The sequence below is a fragment of the Phyllobates terribilis genome, unplaced genomic scaffold (assembly GCF_046119375.1).
Source record: "Phyllobates terribilis strain yellow unplaced genomic scaffold, ASM4611937v1 Scaffold_5__5_contigs__length_657084704, whole genome shotgun sequence".
NCBI classification, from domain to species: domain Eukaryota; kingdom Metazoa; phylum Chordata; class Amphibia; order Anura; family Dendrobatidae; genus Phyllobates; species Phyllobates terribilis.
This window is the reverse complement of record NW_027362765.1, coordinates 78104497-78129126: the sequence shown is the minus strand read 5'-3', so window position 1 is coordinate 78129126 and position 24630 is coordinate 78104497. Positions and strand designations below refer to the sequence as shown.

At 45.2% G+C, this 24630-nt stretch overlaps 1 protein-coding gene across 1 annotated transcript in view; it reads right to left on the bottom strand.

Moving 5' to 3' along the window:
- The window catches only part of LOC141271471 (uncharacterized), a 62445-nt gene that overhangs the window by 27485 nt on the left and 10330 nt on the right, over positions 1–24630 (bottom strand). The window contains exons 2-7 of the mRNA XM_073681540.1: positions 21311–21460; positions 21003–21182; positions 20797–20920; positions 20570–20713; positions 16255–17355; positions 15976–16106 (exon numbers count right to left, since the gene is read on the bottom strand). Of these exons, the coding sequence (XP_073537641.1) occupies positions 15976–16106; positions 16255–17355; positions 20570–20713; positions 20797–20920; positions 21003–21182; positions 21311–21388 (1758 nt within the window). The 5' untranslated portion in view covers positions 21389–21460. The remainder of the gene's footprint in view (positions 1–15975; positions 16107–16254; positions 17356–20569; positions 20714–20796; positions 20921–21002; positions 21183–21310; positions 21461–24630) is intronic.

The window sequence follows — 24630 nt, the reverse complement described above, 5'->3', positions numbered from 1 at the left end:
AGGCCTTGGAGGAATACATACAGACTAGCCTGGCTGCTGGTCACATTAGACCTTCTAAGTCGCCTGTGGCAGTTGGATTTTTCTTTGTTAAAAAAAATTACGGGGGTTTACATCCATGTCTGGATTTTCGTGAAATTAATAAGATTACCGTACGCAATTCCTACCCATTGCCTTTTACTTCCTGACTTGTTTAACCAGTTAGTGGGGGCCAAGTGGTTCTCTAAAATTGATCTCCGGGGGGCATACAATTTGTTACGAATGAAGGAGGGTGATGAATGGAAAACTGCTTTTAACACTCCGGTAGGTCATTTTGAGAATCTGGTGATGCCTTTTGGTCTTACCAATGCACCTGCATTTTTTCAGAACCTTATTAATGACATCCTGAGACCTTTGATTGGTAAGAATGTGGTTGTGTATTTGGATGACATTTTGATTTACTTACCAGATCTAGAGTCCCATTGGCAGAGTGTACGTGAAGTTTTGCAGTTATTGAGTGATAATTCACTCTTTGCTAAGCTGGAGAAATGTGAGTTCGCTGTGCAGAAAATTAGTTTTTTGGGCTACATTGTCTCCAGCGAGGGCTTTGAGATGGACCCTGTGAAGGTACAGGCTGTGCAGGAATGGCCTAGGCCTATTGGTTTGAAATCTATACAGAGATTTTTGGGTTTTTCCAATTATTACAGGAAATTCATTAAGAATTTTTCTGTAATTGTTAAACCTCTAACCGATCTCACCAGGAAAGGTGCGAATACGGCCCAGTGGACTTTTGAGGCCATTGAAGCATTTGAGTATCTCAAAGAGAGGTTCAGTTCTGCCCCTATCCTTATGCAGCCTGATGAGACCAAGCCTTTTTTGATCGAGGTCGATGCTTCATCGGTGGGGGTCGGAGCAGTTTTGTCTCAGGAGAACAAGGGTGGAGTACATCCTTGTGCCTTCTTTTCGAAAAAATTTTCAGAAACCGAACTGAATTATGATGTTGGAAATCGGGAGTTGCTGGCTATTAAACTCTCGTTTGAACATTGGCGTCATTTTTTGGAAGCCGCTAGATTTCCTATTCAGGTTTTCACAGATCATAAGAATTTGATCTATCTGGATGCTGCCAAGCGCATGAATGCCCGTCAAGCTAGGTGGGCACTTTTTTTTCTCAGTTTCATTTTTCTGTTACCTATATCCCTGGTACTAAGAATGTTAAAGCCGATGCTTTATCTCGCAGCTTCTCTCCTACAGTCGGTGCCGAGGAGGAGGAGAGCATTTTACAGAAAGGAGTTGTGGTGGTGGCATTGGACTCCGTTTTGGAGAATGGGATTCTGAAAGCTCAAGATGATGCTCCATCTAACACTCCCCATGGGAGGTTGTTCGTGCCTAGAGCCTTTAGGAGAGATTTGTTCGTGGAGTGTCATGAGTCTCGGTTGGCTGGTCATCCAGGAATTTCGGAGACTAAGAGATTCATCAGTCGCAGTTTTTGATGGCCTGGATGGCAGAAGGAAGTCATTAAGTTGGTGCGTCAGTGTACTGTGTGTTCTAGGTCAAAGGCTTCACATACTCCTGCTGCGGGGTTGATTTGCCCTCTGGAGTTTCCTAGTGCGCCTTGGACACATCTCACAATGGATTTTATTACTGATCTTCTTGTGTCCGAGGGTTTTACTGTCATCTGGGTGGTGGTGGACCATTTTAGTAAGATGTGTCATTTGGTTCCATTCATTAAGTTGCCCTGAGCCAAGACACTCGCTAAGGCGTTTGTTAAGGAGATTGTCAAGCTCCATGGCGTTCCTACGGATATTGTTTCTGATAGAGGACCTCAGTTTGTGGCTAGCTTTTGGCGTGCTTTTTGTGACAGTTTGGGAATCCATTTGTCATTTTCGTCTGGTTATCATCCTGAGTCTAATGGACAGACTGAAAGAAAGAACCAGGATGTTGAACAGTTTTTGCGTTGTTTTGTGACGGACAATCAAGAGGTGTGGTCTGAGTTTCTGCCTCTCACAGAATTTGCTCTTAACAATCATACATCCTACTCTGCTGGGTGTGCTCCTTTTTTTTGTTGTACGGGGAGACATCCGTCTTTTGGTTCGTTCTCCAAATTGGGGTCGGTGGTGCCGGAGGAGGAGAATTTTTCCGGTGATTTGGAGAGAGTTTTGACTAATGTACGTTGCAACCTTCTAGAGGCTAACAAGAAGTCCAAGAAGTATTTTGACAGAAAACGTAAGGAGGTTTTGTTTACTGTGGGTGACATGGTTTGGTTGTCATCGAAGAACCTGCGGTTGAGGATTCCCTCTAAAAAACTGGGTCCTAAGTTTGTGGGTCCATTTAAAGTGCTTCAGGTTGTTAACCCGTCTGCTGTTAGGTTGGATGTCCCTACTTCCTGGAAGATTAATCATGTTTTCTTGTTGGAAAAGGCTGATGTATCTGATAGGGACGCCACTGTCACAGTTCCTCCTGTGGTGCAAGACGGCGAATATGAAATTTCTCGTATCTTGAATTCTAGATGGCATAGAGGGAGATTACAGTATCTTGTCTCCTAGAAGGGTTTCGGTCCCGAAGACAACTCCTGGGTAAGGACAGATGATGTGTCTGCTCCTAGGCTTGTTAAAGCTTTCCACAGGAGGTTTCCGGATAGGCCTGAGCCTGGAGGATCCGGAGGATCCTCATAAAAGAGGGTGTACTGTTAGAACCCTCCTGTTTTGTTTTTTCCATCTTGTGTTTTGCGGTCACGTGACCATCTGCCTTTATTTTCCAGCTCCGCCCTTCTGGCTGTGCTGGACTTTAGTGTTTGACTGTCTCTCTAGCCAGGTGCTTCTGTGCCTTTCTCTGTCAGTTCGCTTGATCCTTCTGGGACCTCTAGTACTTTTTTGTCAGTTTGTCTTTTTGCGTTCTGCAACTACCTTTCTGTCCCAGTCCTTAGTTCTTTTAGGGACCCCTCCCGTTATGCTATAGGTCTTCGTTCAGACTAGCCGAGGACTAAGGCGGGTCTGTTCACTAGGAACCGGCAGCCCCTATCTTTCCTTAGTTCATGTTGCAGATCATAACACCTCTTCACACTGTGAACGTGCTCTTACACTTTGCACATACAGTACAGACCAAAAGTTTGGACACACTCTTGGCATTCTCTTGATGAGCTTCAAGAGGTAGTCACCGGAAATGGTTTTCACTTCACAGGTGTGACCTGTCAGGTTTAGTAAGTGGGATTTCTTGCCTTATAAATGGGGTTGGGACCATCAGTTGTGCAGAAGTTAGGTGGATACACAGCTGATAGTCCTACTGAATAGACTGTTAGGATTTGTATTATGGCAAGAAAAAAGCAGCTAAGTAAAGAAAAACGAGTGGCCATCATTACTTTAAGAAATGAAGGTCAGTCAGTGTGAAAAATTGGGCAAACTTTGAAAGTGTCCCCAAGTGAAGTTGCAAAAACCATCAAGCGCTACAAAGAAACTGGCTCACCGCCCCAGGAAAGGAAGACCAAGAGTCACCTCTGCTTCTGAGGATAAGTTTATCTGAGTCAGCAGCCTCAGAAATCGCAGGTTAACAGCAGCTCAGATTAGAGACCAGGTCAATGCCACACAGAGTTCTAGCAGCAGACACATCTCTACAACAACTGTTAAGAGGAGACTTTGTGCAGCAGGCCTTCATGGTAAAATAGCTGCTAGGAAACCACTGCTAAGGACAGGCAACAAGCAGAAGAGACTTGTTTGGGCTAAAGAACACAAGTAATGGACATTAGACCAGTGGAAATCTGTGCTTTGGTCTGATGAGTCCAAATTTGAGATCCAACCACCGTGTCTTTTTGCGACGCAGAAAAGGTGAACGGATGGACTCTACATGCCTGGTTCCCATCGTGAAGCATGGAGGAGGAGGTGTGATGGTGTGGGGGTGCTTTGCTGGTGACTCTGTTTTGGATTTATTCAAAATTGAAGGCATACTGAACCAGCATGGCCACCACAGCATCTTGCAGCGGCATGCTATTCCATCCGGTTTGCGTTTAGTTGGACCATCATTTATTTTTCAACAGGACAATGACCCCAAACACACCTCCAGGCTGTGTAAGGGCTATTTGACCAAGAAGGAGAGTGATGGGGTGCTACACCAGATGACCTGGCCTCCACAGTCACTAGACCTGAACCCAATCGAGATGGTTTGGGGTGAGCTGGACCGCAGAGTGAAGGCAAAAGGGCCAACAAGTGGTAAGCATCTCTGGGAACTCATTCAAGATTGTTGGAAGACCATTTCCGGTGACTACCTCTTGAAGCTCATCAAGAGAATGCCAAGAGTGTGCAAAGCAGTCATCAAAGCAAAAGGTGGCTACTTTGAAGAACCTAGAATATAAAACATATTTTCAGTTGTTTCACACTTTTTGTTAAGTATATAATCCCACATGTGTTAATTCATAGTTTTGATGCCTTCAGTGTGAATGTACAATTTTCATAATCATGAAAAAAACAGAAAAATCTTTAAATGAGAAGGTGTGTCCAAACTTTTGGTCTGTACTGTATACCAGCTTATAGTCTGGCTCATTTATTTGGTTTTGCAGTAATCTGTTGTATTTTGTACAAATACAGTCTGGCCCATCCTGCTCTGGATGGGCCAGGAATACTCTTCACCCAGCTCCCAGTAAATGGAAGGGAGACTTTGGCAGAGCCCTTCCCAGGCCCACTGTCTCCAGACAGCTGCAGTCTGGTGACGTGGCTGGTGCCTAGTCAAGAACCAGGTGAGTACTTATGTGAGTGGCACAGGGAGGTAGTTGTTGCGAGGGGCTGCTGTGTTCCTACACCCTTACTCCCTGACAAAGACAAATGTCCCAATTCTCCTGTGCTGTGATTGTGGTGTGTAACACTCAGGTTTTGGTCGCAGATCTCTGCTGTCTTCGGTTCTTTCACTTCAGGAACCGCCGCACACACATTTAGAGACTTCCACTCTGTTTTTTAAAAAAGAACTTTACTTAATGGTCCAACTTCAACATGGTGGAATATGCAGTATTGGGTACATACTTTTCCAGGTTCACAGTCCATTGCACAGCACATTTTGATATTCACCATCCGTTTGTCCTGAGCTATCCCTTCCATAGTCGACCTCTTTGGCCTCTGAGACGCTCGCAGTTTTAAGAGTCTCGTACTGTCTCCTCTGTACTATTCCCCATCCGACTTCCCCTTCTGGGAAGATTTTGAGACAAGCTACTCTGCTGGCTCCTGTGGACCGTAGGCCCCGAACGTTAAGGGAAAGTCTGTTTTAGAGTTCCTGACTAACGTTCCTTTGCTGCTGGACAGACCGTGCTTCTGTGCAGCCTGGACCTCCAACTACTGCTCTTCACATCTCTCCCTCAGCCTCTAACTAACTGACTGACAGGAAAAACAGTTGCTCTGCCCTGGCCCAAATTCCTCCCCCTTTTGACTGGACCAATCACCAATCCTCCTTCGGTTTCTGGGAGACTTCCCCGTTACTACCCTGCTGCAGTCACTAAACCTCCTGTTAAATTCCACAGCTCCTCCTATACCACTGGAGCTATTGCTAAACACATTAACTGTTTCTATCCTAAACTATTGTGCCCACCACTGCACTGTACCCAATTCCTAATCTAATACTCTATCTATACCTAACCTATACTGACCCTGTAACTAACACATCAGACATTAGTTCATATACATACTCCTATATAAACACAGAGTACAACAATATGTGCACAAAGAATGAAGAGGCGTATGACCGTCCCGATCACCCTCTTACACCTCTGCAAGAACCCTAGTAAGTGAAACCAGAAGAGAAAATGAGAAAACCCGTGAAAAGATAGCAACACAACCACTCAAGCACTTAGGGACTGCAATAAACAGCAAAGGACTGAACAGGGAGCAAGATTATCTAGCTCGCCTAATGATCAGGTGTTGAATACCAATCATCTCTAGACAGCCACTCCCTGCTAGTTTGAACAGTAGAATGGACAGAATCCTACCACTGCATAGTGCTAGACACAGCAGCGTCCTGCTGTCACGAAAACACACTTGGTCAGACCTTGCAGCCCTCTGGTCAAACACGTTATTGATCGAGGATAAGCACGGGCGCAGCTGCTCTCATTTATGTTGACTATTGTGGCACGTGATGTGACAGGACGTATATATACCACCAGTTCCTTCCAGGAACGTATATATACCTCCGTCCAGCTACCCTCAACCACAATATCACATAAATACTGGTATACTGCCACCACCGATCGCTTAACAGGTGGATCGGGTACCTGTTAGGTAACGTGAATTAGCGGGTGAGGAACGTGTTTGCTCGACATAGGACAAGAAGAACGAAGCTGGTAAATAATAATAATGATTTACTCCCGAAAGTGGGCAGTGTTTACAAAAGATATACAAGATATTATAAAAGAGACAATTTACATATATGCATAAAACAGTTATTAAAATAAAAGGGGTAAATAATAGCAAAACCTGCGCCACGAGGTGATGGTCTCAGATTCTGTGGGAGGGACGGCTCCCCGAAAATTAGATGTGATTCCTCCATGCAGCGAGGAGTGCATGCGTCTGACATTCCGGGGTAAGAATGAAGTAAAATGGCCATTCTGGTTTTTAGTAAGGGGCCAAAACACTAAGAGACACCCATGTTGTTTACCTCACACGGGGGCTCGGTTTTGTGAACCCACCCAGCTGCATAAGACATAAAAATCCTTCAGATTTCATATCTTGGTATGGGGGGGTCCCACATCCAAGATGGAGACATCATGTTTGCCGTCACCAATATTCATGGGGATGGATATCAAATATGATATCTTTATGATGCTCAGAAGCTCAGAATCCATTTTCCGGGTTTCCGGTGGTTTCTCAGTTATGCAAGATATACTATTATAATTGGAAAAAGGTGAGCATTCCAAAAATGTGGTCCCTGTGTTTGTGACAGTCATGGGCATTATTAAAATCGACATTAGAAGTTTGTACAGTTAGACAATAGGATTGGAGGGAAAATCCAGGGTATACCAGTATGCTTGCTGACGTTTTATGGTGGTAATAAAAATTCCTTGTTAGGGGGAAAGCAAAAGTGAGTTCTATGTAGCCTCTTCCAAATGAGCAGGGGGTGGAGATTTAAGACATCTCTCATTTTTAAAACTAGGACAAAAATACATTTTGCCTGACACCTCCCCCTTTTTAGACTGCGCTATGGAGGTAGGACCTTCTGGTACTCCTCCAGGCGTATCTCTGGAGGTTCCCCTCGCCAGGACAACCCATCGGCATTGCCATGCTCGCTGCCTTTGCGGTGTTGAACTGTAAAGTCGTACTGCTGGAGGGTGAGGCTCCAGCGTAACAACCTTCCTTTGGCACCGGACATGGTGTGCAGCCAACTCAGGGGGTTGAGGTCAGTCACGACAGTGAAGGGGCGCTCGTACAAGAAAGGCTGTAAGCAGTGCAGGGCCCATACAATGGCCAAGCACTCCTTCTCTTTGGTGGAATAGGCCACTTCCCTCGGCAGCAGTTTCCGGCTTAGGTACAACACGGGGTGTTCTTGGTTCCCCGAGTCGAACTGGCTGAGTACAGCACAGAGGCCAAACTCACTGGCGTCGGTCTGTACGAAGAGTGGCCGTGTGCTGTCGGCCGCCTTTAGCACAGGAGAGCTGCTCAGGGCAGTCTTCAAAGCCCGAAAGGCCACCTCGCATTCCTCTGTCCATTTGACTGAATGGGGTAGGCTCCTCCTGGTGAGGTCTGTCAAGGGCTTCGCAAGTCTACTATAGTCTTGTACAAAGCGTCTATAGTACCCTGCGGTGCCCAAGAAGGACTGCACCTGCTTCTTGGTCCTGGGGGTGGGCCAGGACACGATAGCGTCCACCTTCCCAGGCTCTGGCTTCAGAGTACCCCCACTACCCGGTGCCCCAGGTAGTGGACCTCGTTCATGCCCATCTGGCACTTTCCTGGCTTGATCGTCAAGCCCGCCTGGTGAATGCGACTGAGCATCTGCTGCAGATGCTCGAGGTGATCCTCCCAGGTGGGACTGAAGACGGCAATGTCATCCAGGTACGCCACTGCGTACCTCTCCAGTCCCTGGAGCAGGTGGTTGACCATTCGCTGGAAAGTGGCAGGGGCATTTTTCATGCCAAAAGGCTTGACCGTGGATTCATACAATCCGAAGGGGGTGATAAAGGCGGACTTCTCCTGGGCCCCGGGGCTCAAGGGAATCTGCCAATATCCCCGACTCAGATCCATAATGGAGAGATAGCTCTCGCTGGCTAACCGCTCCAGCAGCTCCTGAATGCGTGGCATTGGTTGTGCATCAGAGGCTGTGATAGCATTGAGCCCCCTGTAGTCCACACAGAACCGGGTGGTCCGGTCCTTCTTTGGCACCAGGACTACAGGTGAGGCCCACGCGCTCTTGGACCGCTTAATCACCCCCAACTTCAGCATCTCCTCGACCTCCTGGCTCATGACTTGCTGCACCTCGTCGGAGATTCGATAGGCTGTCTGCCGGAGTGGGGCATGATTCCCGGTGTCCACTTCATGGACCGCCACTTCAGTCCTGCCAGGCAGGTTGGTGAATACTGCTTGAAAGGGTTTCAGCACTGCTCGCCTCTGAGACCTCTGGTCTGCGGATAGGAAGGCGCTTATCTCTACATCCTCTAGGGACCCGCTGGCCTTCGCTTGGGCCAGCATGTCCAAGAGGGGGTCGTCCTCCCCCTCCTCTGGCAGACTGCAGACCGGTAGGACGCAGGCTCCACGTTCTTGATGAGCCTTCATCATGTTAACGTGAAAAGCCTTCCGTCTACCTCGCGCGTGGTCAAGAGTGATCACGTAGGTGACCGGGTTGAGCTGTTGGTGAATGACGTACGGGTCTTCCCAGGCCGCCTGAAGCTTGTCCTTTGGTACGGGGACCAGCACCCACACCTTCTGACCCACCGGGTAGGTCCGCTCCCGGGCGCGCTGGTCGTACCAATGCTTCTGGTCAGCCTGGGCTTGCGCCATGTTGTCATGCACCAACTGCGTCAAGGTCTGCATCTTGTCACGGAAGCGCATGACATACTCCACGATGGACACTCCTGGGGAGCTCGGCTCTTCCTCCCAGAATTCCCTTATCAACCCAAAGGGTCCTCGGACACGCCTGCCATACAGGAGCTCAAATGGGGAGAACCCCATCGAGGCCTGTGGAGCCTCTCTGTAAGCAAATAACAGGTGTGGGAGGTAACGCTCCCAGTCGCGTCCCTGGGTCTCAACCAGCATTTTTAACATCTGTTTGAGGGTACCGCTCACACAAACCATTGGTCTGGGGATGATACGCGCTCGATATCAGATGCTGCACCTGCATTTTCTTACATAGGGCCTCCATTAAGCGAGACATGAACTGGGTCCCCTGGTCGGTAAGCATCTCCCTGGGAAAGCCTACTCGCGAAAAGACGGCCAAGAGGGCGTCCGCCACCTTATCCGCCCTAATTGAGGACAGGGCTACTGCCTCCGGATACCGGGTAGCATAGTCTACCACGGTAAGGATGAAACATTTTTCAGAGCTGCTGGGTATGGCCAGTGGTCCCACAATGTCCACAGCAATCCTCTGGAAAGGCTCCTCTATCACTGGCAAAGAGATCAGGGGGGCTTTGTGAGCCGGCCCTGACTTTCCCACTCTTTGACATGCGGTACAGGAGCGACAGTAGTTCACCACATCCGTCCCCATTTTGGGCCAATAAAAGTGGTGAGACAGCCGGGCCTTGGTTTTGCTGACCCCCAAGTGTCCAGCGAGTGGAATCTCATGGGCGATCCGCAACAACTCATCCCTGAATTGGTAGGGGATGACCCGCTGTCTTTCCCTCAGCCACTCCTGTTGGGGTGTACAGGGAACTGTCTCCCGGTACAACCTCCCTTGGTCCCAGAATACCCTCTCCTTACCCGACTCGGAGGTGGGCTTCTCAACGAGGCTCCTTAACATCTCCAGGCTAGCATCTGAGTGCAGAGCTGCCTGAAACTCCTGGCTGGAAGAAGCCAGAAGTGAGGTTAAGGCCACGTCCTCACTGGGACCGGCTCTGGGTCCATACCTGATTCTGTTATTCCTCTGTCCGAGGAGGGTCCAGGAGGCAGGGCGTTACTTGCGTTCTGGGCACTCTGACTGCGGGTAACAGCGGCTATATAGGCCGTCTGCCCGGGGAATAACACCGTCTCATCAGCCTGCGCGGCTATGAGTACTACTTCCCCATCCTCCTCCATTACCTCAGGCACAGTGCTACGTATGGGCCAGCTACCATCAGCCAGGTCACCATCTGTTGTGACACTGGTCGCTGGCACAGCACCACCTGCTTCATGGTCCCCATGCCTCTCCCCATTACCCTTAGCACTGACACTTGCTCCTGCTAAGGGATCCTCAGCAATATCACCCCGCAGCGTGACATGGCTGAGTTCTCCTGTACCTTCCAATACATCATCATCATCATCATTATTATCATCATCATCATTATCAGCAGGTAAAGCATTGACATTCACATTATCAGCATTAACCTTACCAACCGTATCAGATCGGGGAGAGGTGTCAGGGACATAATAAGCAAACATCCTCCCCAAATCAGTTCCCAACAAAACATTTGCAGGTAGGTTTTCGGATACTTGCACTTCCTTCACCCCACTCCCTGCTCCCCAATCAATAAAAACCCAGGCCATGGGCAAGGGGCATCGGACGCCCCCAATCCCGGTGACAGTCAGGGTCTTTCCTGGAATAAGCTCTTCAGTGGACACCAGTTCGGGTCGGATGAGGGTTCTTTCGGCCCCAGTGTCCTTGAGGCCTACAGTGACAGTGTTCCCTACCATGACAGACTGCAAGTTTTCACAGGCCCTCCCAACCGGCCCACCCACCAAAAGAACTGAGTCATTAGGCCCTGGGGCTTTGGATGGGGGGTTCTTCCTCTGCTTCTCTGGGCAAGTGGCGCTGAGATGAACAGTCTGGTTGCAGAAATAACACCTGCGGGCATCAGATGCAGGCCGGGCATTGGTAACGGGGAAAAGACCTCCGGAAGGTCGGCTGGCAGGGGCAGGGATGGTGGTTGATGGCTTACCCCCTTTCCAGCTGGCGACGACCGGCTTCCGCACCTCCGGTCTCCGGTTGGCCTCGTAGGTGTCTGCGATCTGCGCTGCTTTATTGGCATCTGGTGGCTCCCGATCCATCACGAACTGCCGTACCTCAGTCGGACTCAGATGCAGGAACTGGTCTTTCACCATCAGATCCTTTAGCTGCTCTAAGGTGGTCACTGACAGTCCTTGGATCCACTGCTCAAAGTTGGTTCTGAGCCCATGCACCACATCGCTGTAACCGTCGTGCGGTCCACGTTGGAGGTTCCGGAACTTTTTACGGTACACCTCAGGAGTCAGTTGGAACCTCTGGATTAGGGCCTGCTTAATGCCATCATAGTTCCCATCGAGGCTCGGAGGAAGAGCCACAAACACATCCAGAGCTTTGCCTCGCAGCCCTGCAGTTAAGTATCGGGCCCACTGGCCCTCAGGCAGCTGGTATTGTCTGCAAGTCTTTTCAAAACCCCTCAGAACGGTGTCGAGGTCGCCGTCCTTTTCCATCACAGGAAAATGCTCTGGACGGGGCTTAAACAGGGTCGCATTGTTGGTCTCACCATTTCGTGAGGTGGATGCTGGGATCCCGAGTTGGGCCATCTGCAGTTCATGGGCCCTCTGAGCTTGGGCCTCCGCTCGCCACTCGGCAGCCTCTCGCTGGGCTCTCTCGCTCGGCCTCTCGCTCGTCTCTCTCGGCCCTCTCGGCCTCCTGGTGCTGCTGAATGACTTTCAGCCATCCTTCATGATCCTCTGCAGAAAGTTGCTGTAGAGCCATCTGCAGATAGGGGTCGACGCTGCCCTGGTCGCTGACACGGCGTGCGTCTACAGGTGGGACCCCTGCAGTAGTACTGTCCATATCTCGGCTGACCCCTGGCCCTGCTGAGGTCTGGAGACGGGCTTGCTCGGCCTCCAGTTGTGCCAGTGCAGCAGCCATTTGTCTTTGTTTTTGCCGAGGGGGTCAATGCCTTTGGTTATACATATTTCAGTAAGAGTGTCCTTTTTCTGCTGGCTGTATCCGAGCTCCCCAACTATGACCATGATCACCAAAATAGAAAAGAAAAAACGAAGAAGGGTAGGGGTAACTGCTACACATACAGTATTGTCTCAGATCTAATAAACACTGAGTTCGATCTTCAAAACTTTTGTGCAGGGTGCAAGTAACAACCGTTCAAGTTTTTAGTGAGAGGAATGATTGCTCAAACCAGATCACTAATGTCCTATGATCCCACCTCTTGCCACCAATTGTCAGGAAAACACACTTGGTTAGACCTTGCAGCCCTCTTGCGCCCCCTTATCCTGCTGGTCAAACACGGTATTGACCGAGGACAAGCATGGGCGCAGCTGCTCTCATTTATGTCGACTATTGTGGCACGTGATGTGACAGGACGTACTGTATATATACCACCAGTTCCTTCCAGGAACGTATATATACCTCCGTCCAGCCACCCTCAACCACAATATCACATAAATACTGGTATACTGCCACAACCGATCGCTTAACAGGTGGATCGGGTACCCGTTAGGTAACGTGAATTAGCGGGTGAGGAACGTGTTTGCTCGACATAGGACAAGAAGAACGAAGCTGGTAAATAATAATGATTTACTCCCGAAAGTGGCAGTGTTTACAAAAGATATACAAGATATTATAGAAGAGACAATTTACATATATGCATAAAACAGTTATTAAAATAAAAGGGGTAAATAATAGCAAAACCTGCGCCACGAGGTGATGGTCTCAGATTCTGTGGGGGGGACGGCTCCCCGGAAATTAGATGTGATTCCTCCATGCAGCGAGGAGTGCATGCGTCTGACATCCCGGGGTAAGAATGAAGTAAAATGGCCGTTCTGGTTTTTAGTAAGGGGCCAAAACACTAAGAGACACCCATGTTGTTTACCTCACACGGGGGCTCGGTTTTGTGAACCCACCCAGCTGCATAAGGCATAAAAATCCTTCAGATTTCATATCTTGGTATGGGGGGGTCCCACATCCAAGATGGAGACATCATGTTTGCAGTCACCAATATTCATGAGGATGGATATCAAATATGATATCTCTATGATGCTCAGAATCCATTTCCCGGGTTTCCGGTGGTTTCTCAGTTATGCAAGATATACTATTATAATTGGAAAAAGGTGAGCATTCCAAAAATGTGGTCCCTATGTTTGTGACAGTCATGGGCATTATTAAAATCGACATTAGAAGTTTGTACAGTTAGACAATAGGATTGGAGGGAAAATCCAGGGTATACCAGTATGCTTGCTGACGTTTTATGGTGGTAATAAAAATTCCTTGTTAGGGGGAAAGCAAAAGTGAGTTCTATGTAGCCTCTTCCAAATGAGCAGGGGGTGGAGATTTAAGACATCTCTCATTTTTAAAACTAGGACAAAAATACATTTTGCCTGACACCTGTGTTGCCTGGCAACCGGAGAAATCAGTGAGGGACTGTTATGATCTGCTACAAGAACTAAGGAAAGATAGGAAAACTATCCCTACAATAGGACTAAGCTGATTCCCTACGATGCAGCGGGCAACCTGTTCCTTGTGAACAGACCCGTCTTCGTCCTTAGCTAGTCTGAACGCAGACCTATAGATATAAGTGAGGGGTCCCTAAAAGTACTAAGGACTGGGACAAAATTGGACACCTCCTAGCAGAAGTTGTAGCGGAGCAAAAAGACAAACAGACAAAAATACTTAGAGGTCCAAGGACCAAGCAAACTGTAGAGATAGGTACAAAGCACCTGGCTAGATTAAGAGTCAAAGTAACACTGAAGTCCAGCAAAGATAGAAGGGCGGAGCTGGAATAAATAGGCAGCAGGTCACGTGACCACAAAATAGAAAAAAACTAACAGGAGGGTTCTAACAGGGACACAGTGTCCTCCATCTTCACACATCCTACAACACCACAATGTGATGAATATGCAGTGTATTCTCCTAAATTACTGGCAAATAGTACAGGCACAGAGATACATCTGTGCGTAGCAGTTGATTTCTATGTTACTTTATTCTAGAAGGATAATAAAAATCATCTTTTTTGCTTCTTATAAAATTACTGAAAATAATGACAAATGTCATGTTTAGTGCACTTTTTTTAATTAAAAATAAACATCACAAATCAGCAAATAACAGACATATTTGGTGTCCCCGTATTTGTAACAACCCATACAATACAGCGAACACATTATTTATGGTGATTGGTAAATGGTGTAAAAAATGGCGTGATAATTTTTTTTCTCAATTAAACTCATAAAAAATAAAATAAGAATGTTACGCTGAGGCTGTGTTCACATTTAGCGTAAAAGCTGTGTTTTTTTCTGCTGCTCTTTATTTGCACCATCTCTGCAGGTGTCCGCACCACAATACGCAGTAACAATCTCTTTTGATTATTGCGCTTTTGCTGCATTTTATTAATGCATTTTCTCATTATTTGATGCGTTTTTGGTGCAGATTTGAAGCACCATTTTTAATGCTTTTTCAATACAACAGAAAAGCTTTGATTCTGCACTTAATGCAATGGCGTCTTTTTTTGAATGCTTTATGGAAAAATGCACCAAAATCCCACAGTTCAACAGCATCTTTAACAACTGTGGACTGAGTTTTCATAAAATTGCATCCACTTTACTTGGACAATTAAGCTGTGTTCACATGTAGCGTAAATGCTGGATCTTTTCTGCTGCATTATTTTTGTGCAGAAATTCTGTTGCATTTAAAGGGGTTTGCCAGGACTTTGCTTATTTTTTTTTATATGGGGCTAAGATTTTACAGGCGGATAGTTTGTAGCTTCCTGTCTGTTCTGCACAGCACTTATCTCTGCTGCTTCTGCCGGTGGTTCTGTGGCTTCATTTGTCCTCACATCATTAGAGTAGCTCTTCATCTTCTGGTGTGCTATGTAAATGGGGCATCACTGCCGACATCATGCTGATTGACTGCCGGCTTTCTGCAATTAGGCAGCGGGGAGCTGGCTGTCAATCATCATGGCATCAGCAGTGACACCCCATCAACAGAGCAGAGCGGAAAAGAAGAAGCAGCTTTGTCAATGTGACATCATCGGAAGGAGGACAATCACCGGCAGGAGTGGTTTCTGACTGCTCAAAGCTGGCAGAGATCGGCACCGAGCAGAACAGGCAGGTAGTTAGCAACTACACACGTGGTCAAAATTGTTGGTACCCCTCGTTTACTGAAAGAAAAACCCACAATGGTCACAGAAATAACTTGAATCTGACAAAAGTAATAATAAATCAAAAAGTGACTGAATGACTGTTCAAACCAAGTAGAGGCGCTCGGTGCACCATGGAGTAACCAACCATTTAAGTTCACCTTCCCACCTTTATGTTTTTAGATTTGCACTTTTACACACTAAACAACGCTTTTTTTTTTTTTTTAAACAAAAAGCTTATGCATCACCATTTTTTGAGAGCTATAATTTTTCCTTCCGACAGAGTCATGTGGGGGGCTTGTTTTTGCGGTATAATTTTGGGGTACATAACATTTTTTAATCACTTTCTATTCTATTTTTGGAGGCGACAGAATGACAAAAAACAGCACTTCAGGAATTGTTTCAGGCATACCATTTCTATTCACATCCAACTTTTTGATTGCATTGTATTCTACTTTTTGTTTGGCGGTATGATGAAAATATATAGTTTTTGCAATTTTTTTACGGTGTTCACAGCAGGGGTTAAATAGTGTGACAGTTTTATAGATCAGGTCATTCTGGACTTGGTGATATGAAATAGTTGTACTTTTTTATTTTGCATTTACATAAGATATGCGTATTTAAACAGCGTCATAGTGGATGGATATATAAATGTAAAATGTTTTCTACAAGTGATTGTTATATAGGTGAGTTACAGTATTTGACTTTGCATTTGCTTTTTAATAACAGATATTAGTAATTACATACATTTCCTTATCACCATTTAGCACTCTAAATTACTTTCCCTTTGTCATGTATACGTGACACTTTACTTTGCATCTGTTGCATTTTTTTGCTTCTACAGTTTCATAAAATGTGTAGCAAAAAATGCTTTCATTGTAAAATGAATATGATTTTTGATTAAAATATTTCACACATTTTGAACATGAAAATGGCTTCTCCCCTATGTGTATTTTATGAAGTGTAACATGGAGATTTCTGATTAAAACATTTCTCACATTCTAAACATGAAAATGCCTTTTCCCCTGTGAGAATTCCCTGATGTCTAATAAGATCTGATATCTCTGTAAAATATTACCCACATTATAAACATGTAAATGTCTTCTCTCCTGTGTGATTTCCATGACTTTTAACAAGTTCCATGTTCTCTGTGAAACATTTCTCATATTCTGAACATAAAACTGGCTTCTCTCCGGAGTGAATTCTCAGATGTGTAATAAGACTTGTTTTCTGATTAAAGCATTTCCCACATTCTGAACATGAAAATGGCTTCTCCCCTGTGTGAATTCTTTGATGTGTAACAAGATGTGATTTCTGATTAAAACTTTTCCCACATTCTAAGCATGAAAATGCCTTCTCCCCTGTGTGAATTCTCTGATGTCTAATAAGATCTGATTTCTCTGTAAAACATTTCTCACATTCTAAACATGAAAATGGCTTCTCCCCTGTGTGAATTCTCTGATGTTTAACAAGATTTGATTTCTGATTAAAACATTCCCCACATTCTAAGCAAGAAAATGTCTTCTCCCCTGTGTGAATTCTATGATGTCTAACAAGTGCTGATTTCTGTTTAAAACATTTCCCGCATTCTGAACATGAAAATTGCTTCTCCCCTATGTGAATTCTATGATGTTTAACAAGATTTGATCTATGATTGAAACATTCCCCACATTCTGAACATGAAAATGTCTTACCTCCTGTGTGAATTTTTTGATGTCTAACAAGATCCGATTTCTGTTTGAAACATTTCCCGCATTCTGAGCATGAAAATGGCTTCTCCCCTGTGTGAGTTCTCTGATGTCTAACAAGTCTGGATTTAATGCTATAACATTTCCCACATTCTGAACATGAAAAGGGTTTCTCCCCAGTGTGAATTCTCTGATGTTTAACAAGATTCAGTTTCTGTTTAAAATATTTATCATACTCTGAACAGGAATAGGTATTCTCTCCTATATGATTTCTCTGATGTTCAACATCACTTCTGCTACATTTATTTGACTTAACAGTCTGCGATGCATATGAGTCAGAAGATAGGAGCTGTTGAAACGGATTAGATAGATTTTTGCTGTGAAAGGAGGGATGTATATCTAGGACAATGGCATACTCTTCACATGTACCTGGTGTGAGATCATAATCATCTGTTTTAAAGTCTGAAACTGTCAGATGTTCCTCTGGGCTCCTGGTATAGTCACCTGTCAAGAATAAAACCGATTTAATTATATTTCATTAAAACTGCCCTGAAATATTAAAGGGGCTTTCCAGGACTTTTATTATTTTAGTGTATGGAGCTAAGAACTAACAGGAAGTTAATTGCCAACTACCTGCCTGTTCTGCAGGGAGATGATCTCTGGCAACTCAACTGGTGATTCCCCTGCTTCATTTCACCTTTCTTCAACAGAGCAGCACATTCTCTTCCTGTCTGCTCTGTTGACTTCTGTTGATGGGGCATCACTGCAGAAGTCATGCTGATTGACAACCGTCTCTCCGCAGTTACTTAGCGGGGAGCTGGCTGTCAATCAGCATGATATTAGCAGTGACTCCCCGTCAACACAGCAGAGCAGAAAATAAGATTATGCTCTGTAAATATGACATTAGCGGAAGAAGGGGAATCGCCATCAGGAGCGGTCCATGACCGTTCAGAGCTGGCAGAAGTCGGCGCCGTGCAGAACAGGCAGGTAGTTAGAAACACAAAAAAATAATTGTCCTGGATAACCCCTTTAAATATACTAACTTATTTATAGATTTTACAACCCAAATTTAAGATTAATTTCTTTGTTTCCCAAATTAGCAAATAATATAATCATATGAAGTAGGATTTCAATAAGTACTGGTATATACAGTAGCAAATATATAACTACTCATCTAGAAAAAAACCATCATATTTGTACATACAATAACTTTATATTCTGTCATGTCAAACTGTGATAAGAGTCCATGGTCAGGCTGGTGGTGATGCTGCACGATACATGCGCAATTCACATGGATGCCCTGCCGAGTCTGTTTGTGTATGTGAACACTCAGCCAATCTGAATATCTGAACGGCAAATCGAAAGGTCTGGTCATTTGGGGAATCAAAGTACTGAATCTCTCTTTGCCAGCTATTAGTTTAGACAACTGAGTCTATTTTGTAATAATGAGTGCTGATATATACAGCGGTTCTGTCAGTCTTGTTTTGAGACCTAGCTTTTGGATTCTTTCCAAGGGCTCTTTCACACGTCAGTGTCTCTGGTAAGTGTGGTGACAGTTTCCACACGTACCGGAGACACTGACAAATGAATGGGTCTGTGCACATCTCAATGTATTTTCACGAACCAGGTGTCCGTGTGCTCCACAGGGAGACATGTCCGTTTTTTTGCGGATACAAGGTCTGCAAAAGGGCCTCACGCTGAACACACACTGATAACATCCGTGTGTCATCGCTGTGACACGTACCGGCGCCTGGGAATCAGCGTTACAGTTAGCTCTGTTCCCAAGCGCCGGGTGCTGAACACTGTCCTCATCATGATTCCCTTCCAGCGCTGCCATCAGCACCAGCAGGGACAATGATGAGGGTAGTAGCAGACTGCTCCTGCTGTGTCCCCACCTGTAAAAATAAGTATAAAATAATATAATCCATGTACTCGCCTCTCCTAATTGTCCCCCGCTGTAATCCTCTGACCGCTGCTACCGATGAGCCAGGGAGAATGAGCCGCTTCGGAGCTGTGCTCAGTGAGTGACAGGACACCGCTACTGACCTGCAGCTCCAGAGCCGCTCATTCTCCCCAGCTCCTCGACAGCAGCGGTTGCATGGATTACAGCGGGGGACACCTAGGAGAGGTGAGTATATGGATTTTATTATTTTATTTTTATTTTTACAGGTGGGGACACTGCAGGAGCAGACTACTATTACCCTCATCATTGTCCCTGCTGGTACTGATCGCAGCAGCGGCAGGGAACCATGATGAAGGCAGTGCTCAGTGCTGGCGCTTGGGAACTGCGCTAACTGTAGCGTTGATTCCCAGGTGCTGGTCCGTGTGCTCCTGATGTGGCACATGGGTCGCACACAGTTGCCACACGTGCGACACAGTCAAACACATGGGACACAGATATCTCCGGTACCGTTTTTTCTGGTACGGGAAATATCTGGATGTGTGAAATCGGCCTTAATCTGTGCATATACTTGACTTCTAGACTGTTTGACTTCTCCTTAAGATGTATTTCTGGGACTTGAAGTGCTGTTAGATATTGACTTTTCTTACTCCTTACCTGCTACCCCTGGATGAGATGTCTGCCTGCCCTATTTCTGTGTATAACCTGGCACCATCTATAATCACTTCTTGCTCCTGAGCTGTAAACTGAGAGTCAGCAGCTACATTAGACTTTGTCACCCGGGGACTTCCTGAAGTGAAGTCCAAATTCCTGTATTGGTGATGATGAAGAGTGAACACTAGGGATCTCTTGGACTCACGTCCAGGTTTAATGCTTTCCGGAAAATTTGCTCAATTTCCATTACTCTCCAGTATATCCAGCTAAGACAACTTCTTCAGTTATTGTAGGTTATCATCAGAAATAAAGTGTGCGTGTAAGAGTTCTCCCCAAACACTTGCTGGTTACAAATGAGAGGTTAGTGTTGCCTAGCATCTAGAAAGGAGGCCCCCGAATCTCTTAATTCTGGTGTCCCTGGCATAATATTTGACTTGTGTGGGCAGGCGCATCGTCATCTGTGTCTACTGACATAGATGCTAGGTCTTGAGTCCTGCAAATCAATCTGTTCATCTCTACTGCTGAGTTGTTTCTACATCTGCCCATTTCTTAATTTCATCGGACACATTTCACTGTAGACTTTATAACAGATATGGCCAATTTATCTGTTTCTACAGTAATTTGGGTGATTACGTTATATAAAATTCTTCAAAATTATGCACTTTCTTCTTCTACCTTTATTTCTACAGCTTCACATCTGTATTTCGAAAGCTGGGGAAGCACCGCAAGATGTGTTGTGAAACATGAAGATCATGATGTCACATGTGACATCCCAACTAATTATTGTCAAGTGGGTCAAGTTGTGGCCTACCCTGATGTGACCTTCTCATAGCTAAGTTGCAGCTCCAAAATGTCATTCAGTGCATCTTTCAACTGCCTGTAGTATTTGCACGTCCGTAAGTCCAGAATAGAATGTATGAAGTTTGGGCAGTTATTTTTCCATATTTTAAAAAAACACTACTTTAATTTTGTTTTTTGAAACGTTACTGATTAAATGACTGCATTAATAAAAAATAGTAACATGAAAGGCATTTTTTTCTGCCAGTAAAAGGCACATAAAGAAGTATGTGTGAATATTCCCTAAAAAAAATTTAACACATAATTGTGTGAACCTGTGACTGAGTAGAATCTGTGACATTTCTGCATTTAGCGGTTAGTACTCACTTGTGCAGTTATCTGTAGGAATCTCCTCTTTACACTGCTCATCACCCCTCACATATGTCTCTGTAGTATTATTATGGGTCAGATCATCCCGTGGAAGACGAGGATGGAGACATCTCTCTGGTGTTGTCCTCTTACTGGACAGAACTGGAGAAAATGCATACAGGGACTGAATTCGTTCTTTACATACAGATAATTATAGGCCGTGTGTATTTAGTCCTGTCTATTACCTGGTGATGTGATGGGCTGGGGAACCTCCATCATGACGTCCTTGTATAGATCTTTGTGTCCTTCTAAATATTCCCACTCCTCCATGGAGAAATAGACGGTGACATCCTGACACCTTATAGGAACCTGACACATACAATCATACCGTCATCCCCTGATCCCCTCCTAGCGTTACTGTATAATGTCCCAGCATTCCCAGCAGTGTCACCTCTTCAGTCAGCAGCTCAATCATCTTGTAGGTGAGTTCTAGGATCTTCTGGTCATTGATGTCCTCATGTATCAGGGAGTGAGGTGGAGGCCCCGTGATTGCGCTCAGGGGTCTTCCCCATCCCTCAGACACAGGGTCCTGACAGTGCTCACTAGAGGTCTTCTTCACTACTGTGTAATCCTGGTTATAGAGAGAAACATGAATAAATCTCACTACAGACATTTCCAGAGTCCTCACCTCTCCAGTTCTGTCCATGTGTATTCCCATAGATAAGAATGATGTAATGTGACGTCATCAGAATCTCTCACCTCTCCAGTAAGCCGGAAGAGGATCTCTAGGGTGAGGTGTAATATCCTCTCCACCATCTTGTCCCTGTCCCTATCCATCCTTGATGGGTCAATCAGGAAAACTTTCTTGCACAGAAGATCTCCACTGAGAGGATCCGAAATTGTAGGAACCTATATGGAACGAAGATATAAAATCATACAAAATCCCATGCAAAAAATATAATTACTGGAAAGAATAAGGAAAGTACACAATGAGACATAACTTGTAGACGTTGCAAGGACCAGAACATGATTTGAAAAGTTTACAAACACATCTCCTCTATGTTCCTAAGATATCTTCTCTGAAGAATAGTTTTTCTAATGCTGAAGATAAAATAGTTTTTTATTCTTGATCTTGAAAATTCTTTGACCTTGAATACAGCATCAGGGCCGGAGGGTTCTTTGAGAAACGATTGAGAAATAGTCTCCTAAGAGACACATGAAAACGTTGGGAACGCACAAAGATGTTTTAAATGCTTGTCCGACTAGTCTCATGTGTGGCTTGGTCCCTAGCTACCTATTAAGGTATGGTTTTCTATGAAACGCTGCAGCATTTCAGAGTCAAACATACCTCGCTGAAATTATACAGCCAGTATCTTGGGCAGCATGTATTAGCTATCAGGTTCCCTTTAAAGGGTTTTGTCTAAAACACTGAAGACAGATGAGAGATGTGCAGCTCATCAGGGCATCACAGCCATTCACCAGGCCTCAATCAGTGGTCAATATTAGTGTAAGGCTGTGTGCCACGATGCGTTTTTTAAGCGTTTCGGCCGCGGCAAAAACGCTGCAGAAACACTTAAAAAATGCATGGTAGAAGGCCTGCCATGTTCACCAATGATAATCCGCATGTGCTGTGCACATGCTGCGGAAATTTCCGTTGCGGATTATCATTGCGGAAAAAAATGCAGCACTACCAATTATTTTGCGGAAGCGCGGCGTTTTCGCCGCCATTGACTTGCATCGGAACGCGTGGATTCCGCATTACTGTATATGTAGATGCTCATTCCATGCGTTCCAATGTGCGGATGGTACCCGGGTGTGGAGGACAGGAGACTCTCCTCCGGACCCAGGTACCTTAGTAACTGTAAAAAAAAGAATAAAATAAAAAATAAATGTTATATTTACCTTCTGATGGGCCCCGCTGCGCTCGTCTTCACTTGCCGGCAGATCGCGGTGGACTGAAGGACCTGCGCCGACGTCATAGTCATGTGACGGATCACGCGATGCTGACGTCGGCAGGTCCTTTAGTGTACTGCGATCTGCCGGCAGCCAGGATGGAGCGAAGCAAGACTCCGGGGGCCATCGGAAGGTAAGTATAGATTTATTTTTAAACATTCTTTACGGTCACACTATATAAATCCATGCCGGTTGCATGGATTTATATAGTGTGACCAAGTTGTCAAGCACTTTCCAAGTGATGCTAAAATCGCTTGGAAAGCGCTTGTCAACCCGCATGCGGAAATGTATGTGAAGAACGCTTCACATCCGCATGTCCCTGGCAGGAAAAACGCATGTACAATCCGCGTGTACAATCCGCATGCGTTTTTTCTGCCAGGGGAGATGCAGAAACGCTCAGGAAAAATCCGGAGCATTTCTGCATTGTGGGCACATAGCCTTACAACTGTTTTTCCTTCCCCTATATTGGTAGCTTTGCTTCACATCTTGCCTGATACAGATACCTAAATAGTCTGCTATTTGTCATCACATTTTTAGTTATGGTTCATTCAGATGTCACAGATTTTTCTCAAAAGTAAAAATTAGTCAGAGATTTGTCAGTGTTTTGATCAGGGTTTGTTCGATGGAAAACCTTCAGCACTCATATATAATTCATAAAAGATTTGATGTCAATAGTGAAAATGTATTCACAAAAAGGTATAACAGATAATAATAGTTCCAACGTTTCGGCAAAGTTTGCCTTTATCAAGGTTATCTGCATTTATAAAACATAAAAAATGCCATTTAGTGACTGGGATAGCAAAATGTATCCAAAAAAAACAGAACAAAAATAAAGTACATGCAGAATTCATAATCATACACAGTAATACAAATTATAGAGCATACAATAATGACCATAGGAGGTAAATTAGTATGGTTAATGACAGGGGTAATTGTATTTCCAGGAGTCCATCATGACAACCCCACTAGGATGTAGCCCCTGTTATCCTTGATAGGGACAGGAACAAACAAGAGGTTAAATAGCCCCTCCCAACAAAGATTCTTCAAGTACTACACCAGGATGGGTGCAACATTATTTATTGAACTCCATTCTACATACGTAAACCTCACATAGCGGACATGAAATTCAAGTGAGGGAATATAAGGGGTGCTATCATGATGGACTCTTGGAAATACAATCACCAATAGGACTAATTCCCCTTTTCCAGGATGTTCCTCCTGACAGCACCACCAGGAAGCATAGCCTATAAACCATTCAGGGTGGGATAACTGCCTGGAGGACTTTCCTCCCAAGGGCTGTCTGTTGGTTTGACAGAACATCCAGCTTATAGTGCCTGCAAAAGGTGTTTAGACTTAATCATGTTGCTGCTCTGCAGATTTGGTCCACTGAAGCCCCTGCCCGCTCAGCCCATGAAGTAGACATTACACTGGTTGAATGGGTCCCGATGTCCTCTTGAGGAGTTTTTCCTCTGAAGAGTAGGCTACGCTGATTGCAGATTCTATCCACCCTGCCAATATAGATTTTGAAGCTTTCTTTCCTCTGTTCTTTCCCCCAAATTGAATGAAGAGGCTTGCATCTAATCTCCAATCTTTCATGGCGTTCATGTACTGTAGAGCCACTCGTCTTAGACTCAAGGAGTGAAATGAAAGCTCATGATGATTTTTATGATTCTCGTAGAAGGAGGGTAAAATGATTTCCTGATTCATATAAAAGTTCGTCAGTACTTTAGGCAGTAAAGCTGGATCCAACCTGAGTATGATACAGTCCTCTAGAACCCTCAGAAATTGATCTCTGACGGACAAGCCTGAATTTCCCCTACACCATTCCATTGTGATAGCTACCAAGAAGGCAGTCTTCAGAGATAGGGATCTTATATTTGCATCCTCCAGATGCTCATATGGTGGTTTACAAAGGGCATTCAGGACTAGGCTGAGATCCCATGGAGGGATGGAGCTTTTAATCGTGGGCCTAAGTCTGTGGATATCTTTCACGAATCTTCTAGTCTAGGATGATTAGTTAAAGGAAAGTTGAAAAAGGTACTTATATCTGGACCTTCAGTGTACTGGGTCTTGCCCTTTGTTAAGGAGGAAGTCTATGATCCTTGGGATGTCTAGATGGGAGAAAT